Source organism: Gracilinanus agilis, chromosome 6, assembly GCF_016433145.1.
Source record: "Gracilinanus agilis isolate LMUSP501 chromosome 6, AgileGrace, whole genome shotgun sequence".
Lineage (NCBI taxonomy): Eukaryota > Metazoa > Chordata > Mammalia > Didelphimorphia > Didelphidae > Gracilinanus > Gracilinanus agilis.
The window spans coordinates 221,282,217-221,304,371 of NC_058135.1; the positions used below are offsets into that span (position 1 = coordinate 221,282,217).

Below are 22,155 nucleotides of genomic sequence, written 5' to 3' on the forward strand. Positions count from 1 at the left end.
GAGTCACCATTAAACAGAGAGATAAATACACATACATACATACACAACATATGTGTAAAACTATATCACACATACTTCTGTTTACCAAATCTTTCTCTGATGTTGGACATTCACAGTTATTCTTTAAACAATATTGTTGTTGCTGTATACAACTTTGTCTTGTTTCTATTTATTCTGTTTTTCATTATTTCATACAAGTGCTATTGATTTTTTAATATGCTAATTTTTACTCTGGGTAGTTTTTACAGAAGTTTTTTTTGGGCAGTTTCCCTAAATGTTGATTGTTCACACAGCACACTTTTATTAAATGCCTATTGTGTACCAAGCACTGTTCTAAGAGTTGGAGAGGCGAAGAAAGGTAAAAGATACATCCTCATTTCAGGGAGCTTACAGTCTAAAGAGGCAGACAACATGCAAACAACTATGTACAAACAAACTATAACCAGATTAAATTGGAGATAATCAACAAGGGGAAGGTACTAGCATTGAGAGGGAAGGGAGTCAGGCAAAGGTTTCTTGTTAAAGATAAGACTTTAAGTGACATTTGAAGGAAACCAGGGAAGTTAGGAGGCAGAGATGAGAAGGGAGAGAGTTGTCTAGGCATGGGCAAAAGCCAGTGACAAAGCATGACATCAACCACTGAGGTTCATTGAATAAGGAGAATGACATGGTGAGACTTACATTTTAGAAAGGCCAGTTTGACAGATGAGTAGAGGATGGACTGGAATGAAGACAGACTTGAGTCAAGATGTGAGGTGATGGCCTGCACCAGAGCAAAGAAGCATTCATAAGTTCAAACTTACTTTTTATGTATTCTTCTAGTAAAAGTAACAACTACAATAAACATTTAGATAGGGCTTTGGTTTTTGAAATGTTATTTAAATACATGATCTCCCTTAAGCCTGTCAACACCTCTGTGAAGTAGGCTTTACTGCTATGAGGGAGCAGTCTTTGTGCTTCTTTGAAAATGGATGTTTTCCCTGTCTATATATTCAATAATATTCCTAATTTTGAGTCTTTAATACTCAAGCATCATTGTGATATTAATATTTTGCACTTACAATTTTCTCCAGTTATCACCCTCCTCATTCAGTAGAATTAGAAACCAAATAGAATCAATATCAGGGCTCATCGTGTCTCTAAATCTTTTCCTAGACTGTTATCACTACCAATTCTCAGCCTCTGATAGAGGCAAAATGGCACCAAAGGAGTCCTAGATTTGGAGTCAGAGGAGTGAGATTCACATTATTTTTTCTGTGTGGCTAGAGATCATATGTAACCATTCTGGATCATGGTTAACATATCTAAATTGAGGGGATTAGGGGAAAGCTGGGTAGCTCAGTGGATTGAGAGCCAGGCATGAGACAGGAGGTCCTGGGTTTAAATCTGACCTCAGACCCATAAAAGCTATGTGACCCTGGGCAAGTCAATTAACCCCCATTGCCTAGCCCTTACCACTCTTCTGCCTTAGAACCAAGGCACAGTATTGATTTTAAGACAGAAGGTAAGGGTTTTAAAAAAATGAGTGCTCCTTGATTTATTTTTTCCTTACTTAGCCAAAGAATTATGGGATCTAAGATCCAATGGAAAGGCCAGCTTTCTAACTACTCTACTTAAGACTCTTAACTAATTTTGAAATCATACCTTGTATGTGAGGTAAAAGGATAACTCTAATCGTGATGTGAAATTAGGACCCTTATATTTTCACTGGAACAGTATCAGTTGGATGAAGTATTGGGTATTTTATAGACAACTAATTGATTTTTGTTTCTTAAACTAAACTCCATCTCTACATTTTAGTACATTCATTTTTAGCTTATAAGGCAGTTTACTGTAATTGGTTCATTCGAATGTTCCATGAAACTCTATTAAGCCACAGATGCATTTGCTTACTATGCATTGGATAGTTCATCTAAATTGACTGGCATTCTTCCAGAGTATGGATTGCTAACTTCATCTGAACTCCTCATGTAGATAATTGTCACACATTCCTTTTGTAGGTTTTATGATGGCAGAAGCTTGTAGAATCAGGAAAAAGAAATGAAATGTCTGTTTTTTATTAATGCTGTTCTGAATACAAGTCAGTCACTGCTACAGAATTGTGTAAAATGAAATTACTGGGGACATAGAAAATTACTTTTTCAAATGTCTTCATATAGTATTTAAACTCTGAACACTTCAAATGACTAGTTATAGAACATTTATCTATTTTTATTAGATTCATTTTAAATCATGAAGTAATCTCCAGATAAAGTCTTATTCTTGCAAAGTCACTGTATAGAGGTTTTATTTTCAAAGAAAATGAACAGTTTATCATAATGAGAAAATGTTACTTCTGAAAATCAAATAACTGGAGGGAATAGTTCAGCTGAATCTTTACTGTTTAATAACAGAATCCAGGAAAACCACCTTAACAGTATTTCAGTAATATAACAAAATGACAAACTTTTTATCTTTTTTTTTTGCTGTAGTATGCTAACTTTGAAATAAGGCATCTCAAGCCTCATTTTACTACCCTCAAAATTTATTTTATGTAATTTAAGATGATTTCAGTTTAAATGAGTATGTCATTAGACCTTGAGTCTTGATATTGATGTTTAATTTTAACTCAATTGTTGGTTGATTGGATAAACTTGAGTAAAATCTTTAAATCAATTTGAATTTCTAAACATCACTTAGGAGCTAAACTTTAATTATTGAGAGTATTACTACATGTGACACAGAAGCTATATTTTGGTTCTGCTCTATCTGGAACAATCTATAATAACCAGTAACAACTTTTATACACATACTGTCTTATCAGAAAGCCAATGAGAAGAAAACAAATTAAATACTTTCCATGTGCCAGGCACTGTGCTAAGTACTTGTTGGTATCATAAAGAAAGGCAAAAACAACCTTTGCCTTCAATAAGCTTGCATTCAAATAGAGGAGAAAACAAGTAACTATGTACATACTAGACATATACAGAGTAAGTGGAGGACAGTTTGAGAAGGGGACTTGTTAAAAGGACAAAGAAAGACCTTTTAATGGCTAAGCCAAGATGAAAAGATATGTATTTTGTGGTTATTCAGTCATGTCTAAATCTTTGTGACCTCAGTTAGGGTTTTCTTGGCAAAGACACTGGAGTAGTTTGCCATTTCCTTCTCTCCAGCTCATTTTACAGATGAGGAAACTGTGGCAAACAAGATTAAGTAACTTGCCCAGGGTCACACAGCTAGTAAATATTTGAGGCTGAACTCAGATCTTTCTAACTCCAAGTTTATGCTCTATGCAGTGCTCCAGGTATCTGTTATTTATCAATAAAAAGAATATTCATCTTCAGAGGATAAACACCAATATATTTGTAAAACCTGACCATATTATTTTAAATCAGTTTGTGGTGCAGGAAAAATGTTATTTATATGATTTAAAACTACTTCTATTTCAGGATAATGTGTTAAACATTATAAATCAGATAATGGATGAATGCATTCCAAGTGATCGAGCAAATCGGGATTTTTGTGTTAAGTTCCCAGAGGAGATACGTCATGACAATCTGGCCGGCCAGCTTTGGTTTGGAGCAGAGGTAGTGTTTCTAATTTTGTTTTTTGTAATATGTATAACTGAAAAATTAGTATATTTTATTTTAGTATGTGAAACTGAAACAATATTTGTACCTGTCTATTACTTTAGTTTTTTCAACTTGTTTTCTTCAAAACAAATTTTTAAAGGAAACAAAGCAGTTATTATTGTTTTCATTTTTCAAATGAGGAATCTGAGACTGAAAGGAATTAAACTACTTACCAAGGCCATACATCTAAAAAATGACAGAACTGGGATCTGAATCTAGGTCTTTTAACACTATGCCAAGAGCTTTTTCTACTATACCATCCTATGAACATAATTTTTCCATTCATGTGTTAAAGAAAATAAAATTTAAATTGGACATTTTGCCATTTGATCTTTTTATTTAAAGAAAAAAACCTGTTTAGGTTTTTTTTTAAACCCTTACCTTCCACCTTAGGGATTAAGTGACTTGCCCAGGGTCACATAGCTAGGAAGTATCTGAGGCCAGTTTGGAACCCAGGACATCCCATCTCTAGTCCTGGCTTTCAATCTACTGAACTACCTAGCTGCTCCCAAGACTTGATTATTTTTAATGAGTACAGAAACAAACTAGAAACCATAGCTTTAATTTATATTTAAAAATAACTTATTTTGCTAACATAAATCTTCATTTTGTGTATGCAGATTAAAGCATACTATCTTTCACATCAGTATACCTATGGTTATTTTGGAGTTTTGGTTTTGTATAAGTGTGCTTTTACAACAATGACCAATATGGGAGTGTGTTTTGCACATTAATACATGTATTGTCCAAAACAGATTGCTTACCATCTCTAGAGTGGAAAGAAGTGGGGGATGAAGATGTTTTGAATCTTATAATTTTGGAAAATGTATCAAGAATTATTATTATATGTAATTGGGAAAATAAAATATCTTTGAATTTAAAAAAATTCATTTTATTGGAACTGCTATTAATGTCATATTCTTGAGTATGACAGTTAGACTTATTTCCCTAAAATGGTGGTGCTCAATTTTTTTTTAATAAGGAAGACTTTATTTTCTTGAAGTCTTGGGATCTTTTCAACATTTGTATTAGGGAGCTGATACTGAAAACTTGTACAATTTATCTCCTAGAATTTGAAATAATTTAGTTGATTAATCATGTGTGGCTCTTTGTAACCCCAATTGGGGTTTTCCTGGCAAAGATATTGGAGCAATTTGCCATTTCCTTCTCCAGATCATTTTACAGATGAGGATATTGAGGCAAACAGATACGTGACTTACTCAGGGTCACATAACTAGTAAGTGACGGAGGCTAAATTTGAATTCAAGTCCTCCTGATTCCATGGCCCATGCTCTGTGTCACCTAGAGGCCTGGAGTTTGAAATAGTGTCATTGATTTAGGGCAATAAAGGGATATTTGAGAACATGTAATCAAGAGGTTCTTAGCCTAGTGGCTTTGAATGCATTAAAAGTTTCAATAATCATATTTCAGCATAAGTGGTTTCCTATGTGTTTTACTTTATGCATTTAAAATGCTATTCTGGTAAGGGGTTTATTGAAGGTTTCACCAGATGACTGAAAGTTAGCATGACACAAAACAAGAGAACTTCTGATCTAATCTAAAATTTTTTAAGTCTAATTTTTACAGATGACGCTGAGATTGTAAACAGAAATATGTTTTTCATTTTTTCCTCAGAAATTTACTGAAACACCTTTTTCTAGAAGATTTGCTCTAGCTTTATTTATATCTTTATCTTTACATATTAGTGAAAATTTGTTTGACTGTTATTGGAAAAGGAATGCTCTCATAGGAATATCTTTATGCCATATATTAGTACAAGAAACTATTGTAAAATTGTTAGAATTATAGTTTTTTCCAGCAGTTGCTATATGTTAGACAAGTAACTAAATTCACAAGAATCCGAACCTTAAAATTATGTAGGGAAAAACAAATTAACTTTGACTTTTTTTTTTCAATTTTACAAAATGTTTTCTTAGAAATGGTATTTGTTTTGCCCTAATTCCTAATGTTTTCTAAATAACTAAAATCAGAGGGCGAACAAAATGTATTTCTATCTAATTCTGTACCTTTTTGGACAGTCACAACTATGGAAATGTATAAGACAAAAATGATATTTTAGTTCAGACTCTATCCTTCTCATCTCTCCTGTTTCAACAGTGTTTGTCTGCAGGTTCAATTATCATGAATCGTGAAATAGAGAGCATGGCCATGAGGCCACTGGCCAAGGATCTGACACGTAGCTTGGAAGAACTTAGAAACCTCATTCGGGACCAAGCCTTAAGAGATTTAAACATTTATACAGAAAAAATGAAAGAGTCTCTCAAACACTTTGATGTCCTATTTGCTGAATTTGAGTTGAGGTAAATTTTAAATGCTATAAATATTTGCAATGAATATTCATAAATATAACTTTCCTATTATTTTTCTGTGGCTGTAGCTAAATTTTCAAAACTTTGAGGTTTATGTTATTTCCTAAGCACAGTGATTGATTCATTTATGAAGTCAAATGACCAAAATGCTCATTACATGATGGAGGCTATTTTGGTTGTGGGCAAATTCCAATGTGTGAAACTAATCAATTTATCATGCATATTAAGTGTTTATTACATTTCAGAGGATTCATGATCTAATTAATATGAGTGCTTCCTCCATTAGAGAATACTAAATTCCTATCTCTCTCTTTCATCATGTGCAAATCTTGTCCATGTTCTTTTAACCACTCAACATGCAAGAAGCCTTCTCTAGGGGAGTGGTTCTTTACCTTTTTGTGTGCCCCAATTCCTTTGACAGTCTAGTGAAGCCAGACTGAGATCATTTTTCAGAATAATGTTTTTAAATTTATAAAATAAATATTGAAATTTTATCAAGATGTTGAGAAACCAAATCTATAGACCTCAGGTTAAGAATTCCTTCTCTAGAGTCCAGGTCTTTTATCTTTAAGTGCATACTAGTATAAAGTTTTGGTTGTCCATTTTTTGCCTCTCACTACATAACTGAACCACCTCTTTTCCTAACCATGTACTTCCTTAATGATACATATTTATTTTTAAAATTCTTTTTTAAAAATTTATTTAATTTATTCATGATCTTTCCCACCCTTCTTACCTCCCCACTAGCAGAGCTAACAAGCAATTCCACTGGGTTATACATGTATAATGATATATATTTTTGAAAAAAATAGTTTTATTATCTTTTATTTTTACTTAACTATATTTCCAGTGTTCCTACACCTCAGAGGTCTATCTCTTATAACAAAGAATGGAAAAGAAAATAAACCCAGTGTAGCAAAACTGACCAACACATCAAAGAAGTCTGACCGTTATTCATAATATTCCACACCCATAGGAAAGAATGCACCTTCTCATATTCTTCTTTTGACCTAGTGGTCAGTATAATTTTATGGCATTCAGTTTCAATTATTTTGTGGTAGTTCTTTCCACTTAGATTGTTGTCATCAGTGTACTTTTTAAAAATTTGATATAAATTCATTTCAGCCTTCTTATGCTTCTCTTTATTTGCCATAATTATTATTTCTTACAGAATTATGCTATTCCACTATATTTATGTACCATAATTTTACTCTTTATCCAGTTGATGGATAACTACTTGTTTGCAGTTCTTTACAACTACAAAAATTTCTATTAATATTTGGTGTATATGGGCCTTTTTAAATCATTGATGTCCTTGGGATATATGCCTATCTCTTTAGTAAACTATAAATTTCTTTGTTTAGTTTTTAAGATCTACTATCTGACCACAACTTATCTTTTCACCCCTATTGAACATTGCTCCTCTCCCAGTCCTTCATTAAAGCCAAATTGGCCTCCTCTTTGTTCCTTATACACATCATTCCATTTTCCACCTCCATTTTCAATTGCTGTCCCTCATGCTTGAAAGGCATTCTTCTTCCTTGTCTTTGCTTTATAGAGTTCTCCTCTTTTAAGGTGCCACTCAGATACTGTCTTCTACCCGAAATCTTTCCTTATCTCTCCCACCTTCCAGTCTTCCTCCAAAACTACCTTGTAACGAACTATTGTGTATGTATTTTTACTTTATTAACTTTATATTTGCACCAGTATTTATTCATAATTATTGATTTCCCCTATTGGAATATAAACTCATTATCAGTAGAAATTGTTCCATCCTTTTTACTTGAATCCCCAGTTCCAGAGCACATAGTACATTTAACAAGTACTTGTGAATTGGTTGATTTTTTTGAAAAACATCTTAGTCATTTTCTTAGCACAATTATAAAATTCTTTACAGAATGGTTCCAGAATTACTTCCAGTTCACAGCTCTACCAACAATGCATGAGTATGCCTATATTTTTACTATCTTTGCCAATCCATAAGGTATGAGGTGAACTCTCAGAATTGTTTTGATTTATCTTTCTCTTATTATTAGCAATTTGGTATATTCTTTTGTATAGTTGTTAATAGTTTTAAATTCTTCTTTTGAAAACTATTACTATTTAGCCACTTCTGTTAAGGAGAAATTTTTTATTTTACATATTTCTGTTAATTATGTATAGTAATATCTGAAATCAAAGATTATATGGTAGAAAGGTTTTTTCCCCTTAATAGATCATTTCCTTTCTTATCCTAGTTGACTTAATTTTGTTCATGCAAAATCCTTTTGTCATCTTTATCCTTTGGTTTAGGAGTCATTGGTTCTTAGTCATTGATGTGGAAGATACTTCTCTTCCGATTTTTTTTAATTGACATATAACCAGTTTGAGTTTGTTATAGCATGTGGTGTAAGATATTTGTTTTAACCATGTTTTTTAATATTGATTTCTAAATTTTTTAGCAATTTTTGTTAAAGAGAAATTTCTTGCCTGGGTAATGTGCCCCAAGAATTTATGGGCAACTAAGTAGCACAGCAGATAAAGCACCAGTCCTGGTTCAGGAAGACTTGAGTTTAAAATCTAGTTTAAGACATTAATAGTTACTAGGCAAGTTTCTTAATTCTGTTAGCCTTAGTTTCTGTCATCTGAAAAATGAGCTTGGAGAAGGAAATGGCAAACCACTTAGTGTCTTTGCCAAGAAAATACCAGTGGGGTCACAAAGATTTGAACATGCTTGAAATTACAGAAGAACACTATCTTAGATATGTAAGGAATTAACAAATGAATTTATAATGTAAAGAGGCATTTCTATTACATAAATGATCAAAGTTTATGAACAAAATTACTCAAAAGAATTACAAATTATTATTGACCTTATGAAAGATTGCTTCAAAGCACTAATAGTAAGAGAAATGCAAATCAAAATTCTGAGGTTTTATATCTTATTCAACAATTTGGAAAAGTTGACAATATTTAAGAATACAATATTGGAGGGTCTATGAGAAGGCTAGTGCACTAAATCACTGAGGAATTGTGAGTCATTTAAAATATCCAGAAAAGTAATAGAATTAAGCTGTGAAAGGAATTGAATTTTCATAATGTTGGATCTAGTGATCCTATTTCTGGCATGTACTGTAAGGATGCCAATAACAGAAAGGCCCTGGGTAAATAAAATGTTGATAGCCATACTTTTTTCAGTAGCAAAGAATATTAAAGAAAACAGATGTCTATAAATTAAAGAATAGTTAATATGATAGTATTAATAGCTAATGTGATAGTATTCCCCTATAAGAAATAATGAGTGGAGAGATGTGTGCTGGAAGCTAAGATGACTGAGTAAGGGATGTTCAGCTTGCCAAACTCTTTAAACACACAAAAATAGAAAATAAATTGCCTCAAAACAAAGGAAAGTAAGAGGAACATGTCTCACTACAGTGAGAGGGGAGAATAACCCAGTAAGTGCTACATCTTGGGGAGCTTGCAGAGTGTACACCAGCATAGCCCTACTCATTGCCAAACAGCCAGAGGAAACTTGTTGGCAAAGTGGAGGAGCAGCCTAATGCTAATCCTATCTGCTTCCATGTGGCCTGAAGTAACAAAAGGACGGAGTGGGAAATAGCCCAGCAACAGGAGACAAAGGGAATCTGAAAGCAGGGGGAGCAGAATTCAGCTGGAAAAAGTACTGCAAGCCTTTCCTCAAGAAACCAGCTGATACACTCCCTGGAAGTGCACACTGAGAGACCCAAAGACAGCTGGGTCTGCCCTAAGTACCAGAGAAAGCTACACTGCAAGCTTTGATTTCTTTTCTTGAGAGTTGTTTCACTCTGTCTCCTTGTTGGTTCTTTTACTCCTATGTTAGTTTTGTGGCATTATTTTAAGATTGGTTGGAGAGGATTTTCATGGTGATTTTTAGTTGCTCTGCTTCTACTCTGCCATCTTGACTCCACCCCTCCATTGCAAGCTTTGAGCACCACTCCCTACACCTCAGGAGCAGAGCAAAACCTCAGAAGATAGACAAGGCAATAAGGGGGTGGAATGGGGGAAATAACTTTAGAGTATTATTTTAGTGACAGAGAAGATCAAAATCTAAACTCAAAAGGACAACATTAGCAAAAAGGAAACATTTAAAACCTCAAAGGAAAATGAGAAAAGATTCTAAGCTTTAAGAGACCTTTTGGAAGAACTTGAAAGGCAATTTTAAAATAAAATAACAAAAGATATGATAGAAAGATTTAACTACTTGGAAACTAGAATGGGCCAAAAGAAAATGGAGAGAGGGAAAACCATTGAAGAAGACAACTACCTAAAGACTAGAATAAGCAAAATGGAAATAGAAACACAAAATTGCAAGGAAAAAAATAACTTCCTAAACATTAGAATTGAGCATATGGAAGCTAATGACTCCATAAGGCATTAGGAAACAATAAGACAATTTTTTTAAATGAAAAAATAGAAGAAAATCTGAAATAGTTTACTGGAAAAAAACAACTGACTTGGGAAATAGATCCAGGAGAGACAACATAAGAATCATCAGAATACCCAAAAGCTATGATTTAAAAAAAAAGAACTTGGATATCATATTACAAGAAATCATCAGGAGAAACTCTGATATTCTCTTGATGTCCTCAAGCAAGAAAAGAAAATAAAAATCAAAAGGGGGCAGCTGGGTAGCTCAGTGGAGTGAGAGTCAGGCCTAGAGGCAGGAGGTCCTAGGTTCAAACCCGGCCTCAGCCACTTCCCAGCTGTGTGACCCTGGGCAAGTCACTTGACCCCCATTGCCCACCCTTACCACTCTTCCACCTATGAGACAATACACCGAAGTACAAGGGTTTAAAAAAAAAAAAGAAAGAAATCAAAAGATTCCACCAGTCACTTCAGAATATAAAAAATCCCAGAATTATTATAGCAAAACTTAAATTCCCAGATGAAAGAAAAAATACTGCAAGCAGTCAGAAGGAAACAATCCAAATATTGTAGAGTTATAGTCAGGATTGCATAAAACATGGCAGCTTCTGCATTAAAGGACCAGAAAGAAATGGATATAATATTCTGAAAGACAAAAAAATCTAGGCCTACAACCAGGAATCACATACCCAATGAAACTGAGCATAACCCTCCAGGGTAGTAAATGTGACATTTAATGAAAGAAAGGACTTTCAGGTATTCCTGACAAAAATACTAGAGTGGAAAAGAAAATTGGATGACCAAATTCAACACTCAAGAGAAGCATAAAAAAGTAATAAGAAAAGTGAAAACTTATGGGTTTCAATAAGGTTGAATTGCGTATATTACTATCTAGGAAAGTGAAAAAGATACTTAAGATATATATGACACTTTAGAGATGTAAAGTATTTAAACATTCAAGATACTTAAAATACTTAAGATATTTAAAATTTTTATCACTCCTAGGATAATAAGAAGGAATACACGTAGAAAAAAAAGGAGTAAGCAGAATAGGATGGTTAAATAATGAAAAAAATCAAGGAATGGGAAAGAGGAACAGATGGGGAGAAGAGAAAAGGAAACATAGAAAGGGCAAATTATCTCATCTGAAGGGGTGCCTAAGAATCAGCACAGTGGAGGAGAAGATGGGGAAGGTGGAGGGCAATGCTTGAACTTTACTCTTATTGGAATTAGCTCAAAGTAGGAAAAACATCCATACAGTAAGCTATAGAAACCTACCTTGTACTATAGGGAAGTAGGATGGAAAGGAGAATAAGAGAAGGGGAGGAGAGTGGGAAAAAAGAGGACAAACTGGGAGAGGTGATGTTTGGAAGCAAAGCATTTGTGAATAAAGAAGGACTGAAAGGAGAGAGACAGAGACAGAGAGAAGGAAAAGGAAATGGGAAAAATAAGATGAGGGATAAAACACAATTAGTAATCATAACTGTAAATATAAATAGTATAAACTCACCCATAAAATGGAGAAGGAAAACAGAGTGGCTTAAAAACCAAAATTTCACAATATACTTTCTACAAGGAATTCACTTAAAGCAGGGAAACACACGGAATAAAAATAAGGGCCTGGGGTTGAGTCTATTATGCTTTAGCTAAAGTAAAAAAAAGTAAGGATAGCAATCATGATCTCAGACAAAACAAAAGTAAATGTTGTTCTAATCAAAAGAGAAAAGGAAGGAAATTACGTGTTAATAAAAGGTATCCTAGACAATGAACTAATATAAATTCTGAACATGTACCAGATGGCATATTATTCAGATTCCTAAAGGAGACATTACATGAGTTAAAGGAGGAAATAGACAGTAGAATGTTAAAAACCTTCCCCTCTTAAAAATAGATTAACCCAACAACAACAAAAAGAAAAAGAAAGAAGTTAAGGAGATAAATAAAACTTAAGAAATGTTAGATTTCATAGACCTCTATAGAAAACTGAATGGAAATAGGAAGGAATGTACCTTTTTCTCAGTAGTATATGGCACTTTCACAAAAATTGACCATATAATATGGTACAAAAATAGGCACAAAAACCTCACAATTGAATGTAGAATAATAGAAATATTTAATGCATCATTCTCAGACCATAATGTAATAAAAATTACTTTCAACAAAGAGCAACAAAAAGAAAGACTAAAAGTGAATGGGAAACTAATCTTATTTTAAGGAAAAATGGGTCAAAGGACAAATCATAGAAACAATCAACAATTTCATAAAAGAGAACAACAATGAGGAGACTACATACCAAAACTTATGGGATGCAGCCAAAGCTATACTTAGGGAGAAATTTAGATCACTAAATGCTTACATCAATAAAATAGAGAAAGAGCAGATCAATGAATTGGGCATGCAACTAAGAAAAAGAACAAAATAAAATCCTCATTTAGATACCAAATTGGAAATCTTCAAAATCAAAGGAGATAAATAAAATAAAAAGTAAGAAGACTAAAGACCTAATAAATAAGACAAGGAGAGGGTTTTATGAAAAAATAAATAAATAAAATAGATAAACCACTGGTTAATTTGATTTTAAAAGGGAAGGAAAACCAAAATACCAGTATCAAAAATGAAAAAAGTGAATCACTACTAATGAAGTAGAAATTAAAACAATTATTGGGAGTTATTTTGCCTAGCTAGATGTCAATAAATTTGATATTCTAAGTGAAATTGATGAATATTCACAAAATATAAATTGCCCAGATTAACAAAAGAGGAAATAGAATATTTAAACAATCCTGTCACAGAAAAAGAAATTGAACAAATCATCAAAGAATTTCCTAAGAAAAAGATCCTAGGGCCAGATGGATTTACAAGTAAATTCTGTCAAACATTCAAAGAAAAATGAACTCTAATACTACACAAACTATTTGAGAAAATTAGGTAAAAGGAATTTTTGCAAATTCCTTTTATGATAAAATTATAGTATTGATACCCAAACCAGGAAGAGCTTAAACAAAGAAAGAAAGCTATAGAACAGTCTCTCTAATGAATATTTATTGATGCAAAATTTTCATATAAAATACTAGCAAAGAGAATACAGCATTATATCACATAGATCATATACCATGATCAGATAGGTTTCATACCAGGAATGCAGTGATGGTCCATTATTAGAGAAACTATCAGTGTAATTTACCATATCAATAACAAAACCAACAGAAATCTCAGGATCATCTCAATAGATGCAGAAAAAAGGCTTTGACAAAATAAAACACCCTCATAAAAATATTATAACATTAGAAAAAATTGGAATAAGAGGAACTTTCCTTAAAGTGATAAACAGCACCTATTTAAAGCCATCATCAAGTATTATCTCTAATGGGGATAAACTATAATTCTTCCCAATAAGATCAGAGGGGAAAGAAGGATGCCCATTGTCACACTGCTATTTAATATTATACTAGAAATGCTAGCTATAACAATAAGAGTTGAAAAAGAAATGGAAAGAATTAGAATAGGCAATAAGAAAATAAAACTATATCACTCTTTGTAGATAATATGATGGTATACATAGAGAACCCCAGAGAGCCAACAGAAAAACTAATAGAAACAATTAACTTTAGCAAAGTTGCAGAATACAAAATAAACTCCCCTAAATTATCAGCATTTCTGTTCAACAGCAAGAGATAGAAAAGGAAATTCCATGTAAAATAGCTATAGGCAATATAAAATACCTAGATGTATATTTAACAAAACCAGCAACTATATGAACATAGTTACAAAACACTTTTCACACAAATAAAGTCAGACCTAAATAATTGGAAAATTATTAATTGTTCAAGAATAGGCTGAATGAATGTAATAAAAATGACAATTCTACCTACATCATTTTACCTATTCAGTGCCATGCCAACCAAACTACCCAAAAATTATTTCCTTAAACAAGAAAAATTCATTTGGTCAAGAATATAAGGGGAATAAATGAAAAAAAATTATGTAAGAAGGAGACCTAGCCATACTATACTATCAAACAATAATCATCAAAACAATTTAATACTGGCTTAAGAAATAGAGTAGTGGATCATAGGAATTCAACACACAGTAGTTAGTGACCATAATAACTAGTCTTCAATAAACCCAAAGATCCACGCTACCGGAGAAAGAACTCACTATTTGACAAAAACTGCTGGGAAAACTGGAATATGGCAGAAACTAAACATAGGCCAACATCTCACACCATTTACCAAGATAAAGTTAAAATGGACACTTGATCTAGAAATAAAGAAGGATACCATAAACAAATTAGGGGAACATAGAATAGTTTACTTTCAGACTTATGGACAAGGGAAGAATTTATGATCAAATAAGACATAGCATTACAAAAATGAAATGGATAATTTTGATTACATTAAATTTAAAAGTTTCTGTGTAAACAAAACCAATGCAACCAAGAGTAGAAGGGAAAAAACAAATTTGGAAAAAAGTTTTGTAACAAATATTTCCAACAGAAGCCTCACTTCTCAAATACATAGAGTGCTGAGCAAGTTTATAAGCATACAAAGCAGTCCTCAATTGATAAATGGTCAAAGGATAGAAATAGGCAGTTCTTTATGAAGAAATTAAAACTATCTATAGTCATATGAGGAAATGCTCCAAATCACTATTAATTGAAGAAATACAAATTAAAACATCTGGGTGATATAGCACCCCACACCTTTGAGAATGTCTGATATGACCAAAAAGGAAAATGATAAATGTTGGAAGGTATGTAGGAAAATTGAGATCTTCATACCCTTGATAGAATTATGAAGTGATACAGCCCTTCTAGAAAGCACTTTGGAACCATGCCTAAAGGACCATAAAATTATGTATTTCCTTTGACCCAGCAATACCATTACTGGTCTTTATCCAAAGAGATCAGAGATAAGGAAAAAGGACCCATTCATACAAAAAATATTTTTAGTAGTTCTTTTTGTAGTGGCAAAGGATTGGAAACTTGGGGTATGTCTATCACTTGGGGAATAGCTCACAAGCTGTGACACATGGTTGCAATGGAAAACCTGTACCATAAGAAATAATGAACAAGAGTTATAAACTGGTACAAAATGAAGTGAACAGAACCAGGATAACAGTGTATACAATAAGTGAGATATTGTACAATGATCAACTGTGAAGTACTAAACTATAACCAAAGAGGGGTCTGTTTGGAATCTGATTGTAGATCAAAGTATGCCATCCTTCACTTTATTTCCTTCATGAGTTTTTTTTTATTGTATATGTTATGTGTCATCAGTCACAACATGGGGAATATGGAAATATTTATTGTAAGAAAGCACACTGACTTTTTATCAGACTCTTTACTGCCTTAGGGATAAAAGGAGGGAGGGAGAGAATCTGAATGCAAAATGTCAGAATAAATTAAAGAGAAACGATGTGATAAACTTCCAGAATATCTGGACTTATATGAACTGATACAAAATTAAATAATCAGAATTATATAACAACATAGCCAATAATTGTCCACGTCAAAGACTACAACAAAATAGAACAAAATTCTGAAATTGAATAGTGCATAATTAAAATGACTTGGCTTACTCTTTAAAAAAAAACAAAAAACTCTTACCTTCTGTCTTAGAAGCAGTACTGTGTATTGGTTCCAAGGCAGAAGCATGGTAAGGTTTACTCAATGAGGGTTAAGTAACTTTCCCAGGGTCACATAGCTAGAAAGTGTCTGAGGCTCTTTGTGAATCCACCACCTCCTGGCTCTCTATCAACTGAGCACTAGCTATACCCTAAGCTTAATGTTTAAAAATGAGGGAAAAAATCTCCCTTTATTGTAGAGATGGATGATTAAGGGCATATAGTATATACTGTCTAACATAGTCAGTATTTTGGTTGTTTTCACTATTTTTTTTTTCATTTTTTCATCTTTTTTTTTTAAACCAAGAACTAGCTTGATGATTAGACTTAGATGTAGGGAACTATTTAGAAGTGATATAAAAACATGACATAACTAAAAATATATTAAAAATCTACTTGCCTACTTCTTATATAACTGTTTTGCTCTCTTTAGATTGCTCTTTTCCTTTCTTATTGTAATAATTTTTACTTGTCTTCAGAATTTCTTGAGGGTTTCCTCTTTCCTCTTGTATAGACTTCTATGTAATGCCTTCTGTGTACCTTTTGAAGTCTGTTCCCTTAAAGACAAGAATGTGTGTCAAATTTTACTTGGAATTCTTTTCTTTCCCTCATACAGATTCTAAAATAAAGAGAGCTTAAAACGCAGATTAAAACTATCAATGCACTTTGGAGATTGGGAATGCATGCAGCCATCAAGAAAAAGGCAAAACTTTGAGGAGACAATTTTAAGTAAAAAAGTATTCAGTTCCTTTGACAAGTCCTGCATTTTGCCATTTGATTTAGTAATTATACCAACACTTGATTCTTCATTCCTGCATCTAGCTTTCTATTTCCTTCAAATTTGGGTACTCAAATAGTGATATTTTTCCTGACAAAGTTTTCCTAGGAATCACTGTTTTATAATTCTTGTTTCTAACTGTTTTTATAATTAGAAATAACAGAAAACAAAGCATTTTACAACATCAAGAAGACAAGTAAACAATTTTTGTGAACTCAAACCAAATTTAGCATTCCTTAATATTATTACCTAGAAAATAATTTAATTGATGTCACCTACTTCAATAACCAAACAACTACAGTTATGATTTATTTTCATTTTTACTTTCATTAAAAATTGCTGCATTTGTAAAATTGCCCACCTAAAAGGGTCGATGTTATAATTAAACTATTTATCCATTTATTTGGTTTGAATTAAAGATGTTGAGTTATTTGGAGAGGGAAAATTTCAGTATTTCATAATCAAAACAAAACATAATACTTTGTCATCTTTTTAGCTATGTCTCAGCGATGGTACCAGTAAAGTCGCCTAAAGAATATTATGTACAACAGGAGGTAATCGTGCTTTTTTGTGAAACAGTAGAGAGGTAAGAATATAAGTAACTAATTCATTATACTTTTTATTTGCCTGCATTTTAGTTTTTCATAGGATTAGCAAATAACTTATGTTTAGGAAATACAATTTCCTAAAAGCTGATGGGGCTGAGAGTGGGGCAATTTTACTTTTCTATGGAATGTTAAGACCCCAAATCATAATTTTTGACTACTTGGGGTCTAGCTAGGACAATGTTGAAAATTTCAGGTATTTTTCTGTTAGAGCCCTATGTTAAATTAGTCAGATACAGATAAATTGCCAACTAGTCAGTCAATTAGCTTTTATCTATTTATTTTAAAACTCTTGCCTTTTGTCTTAGAATCAATACTGAGTTCCAATGCAGAAGAACAGGAAGGGCTAGGTGTAATGGATATTAAGTGACTTGCCAAGGGTCACACAACTAGGAAGTATACAAGGCTAGATTTGAACCTAGGACTTCCCATCTCCATGCCTGGCTTTCTATTCACTGAGCTATCTGACTGCCCCACAATGAGCATTTATTACACATATGCCAGGCACTGTGCTAAATATTGGAGATACAAAGAAAAGTAAAAAGAGTTAAATGGATTAAACAATTGTCAGGGGAAACTGGCACAGGTTGGAAGGATGGGCTGAGTCTAATAATATTAAATAGAGCAGTCAATGCTGTAGGGATCTATGTTATCAATTCAAGTTAGTGTGACAATGTTTATTAAGTATCTAGTATATGCAGGATACTGTAGATAGACAAAAATGAAATAGCCATTGATTGCCCTTAAGGAGCTTGCATTCTTTGAGGGCAAGAAATGGACCTAGAACAGAATATAACCATTTAGAAGGAAATATGAGATCTTTTGAGGAGAAAGAAAATATTTACTGTACTGGAGCAGAATTTGGGGTGCATCAGGAAAGAGTAGGTCTTTGGTGGGTGGTATTCTTCTTGCATGAAGAAAAGGCAGTGGGGACAGATTCTATGAAGGCACAGAGACCAAAAATGAAATCTTGAATTTATAGATTAGCCAGTGGTCTAGTTTCACTGAAATATGCAGAGTGTAAATATGAAATGAATCTGGAAAGGTAGCTAGGAGGACTTTACATGTCAAGCTGAAAAATTCATATTTTATTCTTGAGGCAGCAGGGAGCCACTAAAGAAAAATGAGCAGAAGAATTAGTAGACTTGTATTCAAGGTAGAAGATGTTAACGTGGATGAAAGATTAGAGAGAGGAGAGGTAAGAACTAGAGGAACTCATTAGGAAGCTATTACAGTAGACCCGACTGAAGGTGATAAAGACTTGGGCTTTCTTCATTGCACAAGTGGAGAAGAGAGAACAAGTTATGTCCCCAATGACTCCTGAACCTTGTCCTCTGTTCCTTATACTGAATCCTTTGGGACTTGAAGACCTTTTGACTTGAAGATATCTGCCTTGAAGCTGACTTTGTTTATATGTTAGAGCTTAACCTTCTTGCTTTTTTTATTAGCATTGTTAGTGTAGTGCTTTTCATACATTCATGAGTCTGAAGGGACCATAATCTCTGGATCCAAGAGGGTAACAGGGTGTTTGATAGTGGAAAACTATTTGCTCAAAGTTGATTTATTTGCAAAACATTCCTATATTGGTGAATTGGTTTGGGGAATGAAGGAGTTCCCTATGGTTCTTCCAATCAAAATTTTAAAAAGTTTTATGTGTTAACTATGACAATACAAGGCACTATGGAGCTGGAGGAACAGATATAAAGTATTAATTATTATTAGTGACTTTACCAAAGAAAATGGGGAACTGAGCATACACTTTAAAGTATTCGTTTCCTCCTAATTTGGTGGGGGAGTGGATTTTGCATTTTGAGTCAGTGAAGAATTGGCAGCCATCACTTTATTCTTCCCTTATTCTTAAAATTGCAAGTTTTCTAATTCTGTTCATTTGTATATAATTTTCTGGAAAAAGTTACAAATTATTCATAATTTTCTTTTTTTTAATCTTTTAGAGCTCTAAAGCTTGGATACCTCACTCAAGACATGATCGATGACTATGAACCAGCATTAATGTTTACAATTCCAAGATTAGCCATTGTCTGGTAAGTATTAGACTGTATTTACTTGGGAGGTTTAGCTATCTCACTTGGTGCCTTTGAAAAAGCCAGTCACTTTGAGAAAAAGAATAAGACTATAGAAACCAAAACTGTTTTAAGGTATTATTAAAAAATAACTACATTTTTTCATAGAATTTTGAGCTTTTCAAAGATCATTTACATATATTTTAATGTTTAATCTTTTCAACAACTTTTCAAAATAGGGCAAATATTATTATCCCCAGTTAAGAGATGACAGTAAGGCATAGAAAAGTTAAGTGACTTGCTCCAAGTCACACAGCTCATGAGTAATACAACTATAATTAGAACCTAGGTTTCTTGATTCTTACTCTAATTTTCTTTACACAATACCAAGATACACCAATAAAGTTAAGTTGCCACCACTTTTTAAAAAACAACTTGAAGTAATCTAATATGACTTAGGGAATAAAAGGCTTTTTCCAAATAACTGTTTTGCCATCATGCTAGCTTGAAAATATTTTGTCTTCATGACAAAGGTATGTAATGACATTATGACTTGGTCATACAAAGTAATGGGTCCTGAGTCACCAAATACTTGTAGTGTAGGACATAGTATGTAGCATAGGTATAATCAGTTTTCAGGTTGCCTAGGTAACAAGATGAGGGACAAACAGGGGTCTATCACAAAAGTCCCAGAGCCAAAAGAGCAACTGTCCTAGATGCTAGGTTAGAGTTGAAACTGAGATATAAACAATTGAGAATTACAAATACACTGAATCAGGGTGGTCATATCTATAATGCAAAGATTCTGGATGAATTATATTAGGAAGAAGCAATAAGAACTATTTTCTGTCTTAGATCTGTCATTTGCCAAATCTGATGACCTTCTCTTAATCCTTCTCTATAGTATTTGACCCCGTTGACCACCCTTGCCTCTTTGATGCTCTCCTCTTTTCATGTTTCTGTGGTATTGGTCGCTTACCTATCTGACCCTTCCTTTTCAGGCTTCTATGCAGATTTATCAATATTATCCCACATACTGCCTGTAGATATCTCCCCAAGCTCTGTCCTGGACCTTCTGCTTTCTCCTCTGTCCTCTCCTTTGCCTTTTCTTGGTGACCTCAGCAGTTCCCAGGGGTTAATTGATCATCTCTTTGCAATTGATCCTATGTATGTGTGTGTGTATATGTATTACAGAAAGCATGTGTGTGTGTTTGTGTTTGTACTCTAGCCCAAGTATCTAAGTCTCCCTCTTGAACTCGCTTTAGATAAATAATTCTAAAAACTTATTGAACATTTCAGACTCACTATGTCCAAAACAGAACTTGTTATCTTCCCCCCCCCCAATCCACCCTTTTCTATTGAAGACTAGATTCTAGTCACCTCGCAAAGAAAAATTTTCAGTTTTCTCATTATCTCCAACCTTCCCTCTGTGTCACTTCAGACATACAGTCAACTACTAGGTGTTGTTTCTACCTCCACAACATCTCTCTCATAAGTTCCCTTCTCTTTACTCACATGATCACCATGTTCAAGACTTAGCCTTAAACTAAGTTAAAAAAATTATTGTTTAAAGATTTAATTATCTCTTGTGTAGACCATAACACATTCCTAATTTGTCTTTTTGCTTCAAGTTTTTCCCTCCTCTAACCTATTTGTCACGTAGCTGACAAAGTGAGCTTCCTAAAATGCCAAGCTGACCACATCACTTCCTTGCTTAATAAACTCAGATGGTTCTGTAGAGCCTCTGAAATCAAATCTAGATCAATATGGTTTTTAAAACACTCACATCCTGCCCCCAACTTACCTTTAAATCCTTGTGCATCATTCCTCTTTTTGAACACTAAGGCTGAACCAAAATGACTATATTGCTTCATCTCCCATCACCATGTGTTTATGCTCTGCCTGTCTCCCATATCTGGAACACATTCCCTTCTCAACTAAAACTTCTTTGAGTTCATTGTTTCCTTCAAAACTCTATTCCAGTGTCCTTGTACAAGAACTTTCCTCCTAGCTACTAGTGACCTCTCAATTATATTTATTTTGCATCTGTTTTGCATACATCTATATAAGGTCTTCTCTGACTGAAGGTAAGCTTTTGAGAAGAAAGACAGCTTCATTTTGTTTTTTGTCTTTGTATCCCCAGTGGCTGGCTCATAGTAGGTGCTTTCTAAATATTTCTTAAATGACTAGTTTAACATTTACAAGGCCAGCAAATGGAGATCTAGAACTGTATGGGACCCAGGAGAAAAATCATTCAGGCTTCTTATTGCCTACAAGGCAAAAAAAAAAAAGGGAGAAGCATTTTTAGCATCTATTATTGTGGAATTGATGGAATAGGGATAGGAGGAGATAGAATGGAGAAACCTTCTCCCTATAATGACACTTTCTATATTGCTCCTTTTCTACACCTCTCATTAGTGAAAGAAGGTAGATGAAGAAGGCAGTGTGCCTGGAAGTTCAGGTAGTCAGGGTCCAGGTATTCAATGAGTTTCTCTCTCCCTAATGCAAAAAGAATCGTATTGTAAAGAAATATGGCCATGGATCTTAAGCTTCTCAAGCAGATATGTAGTGTACTCTCACAGGTGCAGCTAATAAATAGATTTGTATATTTAGTTTTTCAGACCAGTCTTAGTAGGAATTTGCTTCTAGAAAAAATGCAAATGCCAACTAAATTATTTATGGAATGTCACAATCTATTCATGTTCTTTCTTTTTTTAATGAAATACTTTGGAGATTCAAACAAAATGAGGCTGTGGCTACATTCCTATATTGGAGGGCTTAAAATGTTTTATATTTACA

General features: G+C 33.4%; 1 protein-coding gene across 3 annotated transcripts in view; it reads left to right on the top strand.

Annotated features, from left to right (window-relative positions):
• The first annotated feature begins 3,443 nt into the window (after window positions 1-3,443).
• The window catches only part of ZFYVE28 (zinc finger FYVE-type containing 28), a 136,134-nt gene continuing 117,422 nt past the window's right edge, over window positions 3,444-22,155 (top strand). For 2 of the 3 annotated variants that reach the window (XM_044681323.1, XM_044681325.1), the window contains exons 1-4: window positions 3,444-3,566; window positions 5,730-5,932; window positions 17,227-17,316; window positions 19,288-19,377. In XM_044681323.1, the coding sequence (XP_044537258.1) occupies window positions 3,459-3,566; window positions 5,730-5,932; window positions 17,227-17,316; window positions 19,288-19,377 (491 nt within the window). In that variant the 5' untranslated portion in view covers window positions 3,444-3,458. The remainder of the gene's footprint in view (window positions 3,567-5,729; window positions 5,933-17,226; window positions 17,317-19,287; window positions 19,378-22,155) is intronic. The other variant, XM_044681324.1, reaches the window with a different exon arrangement.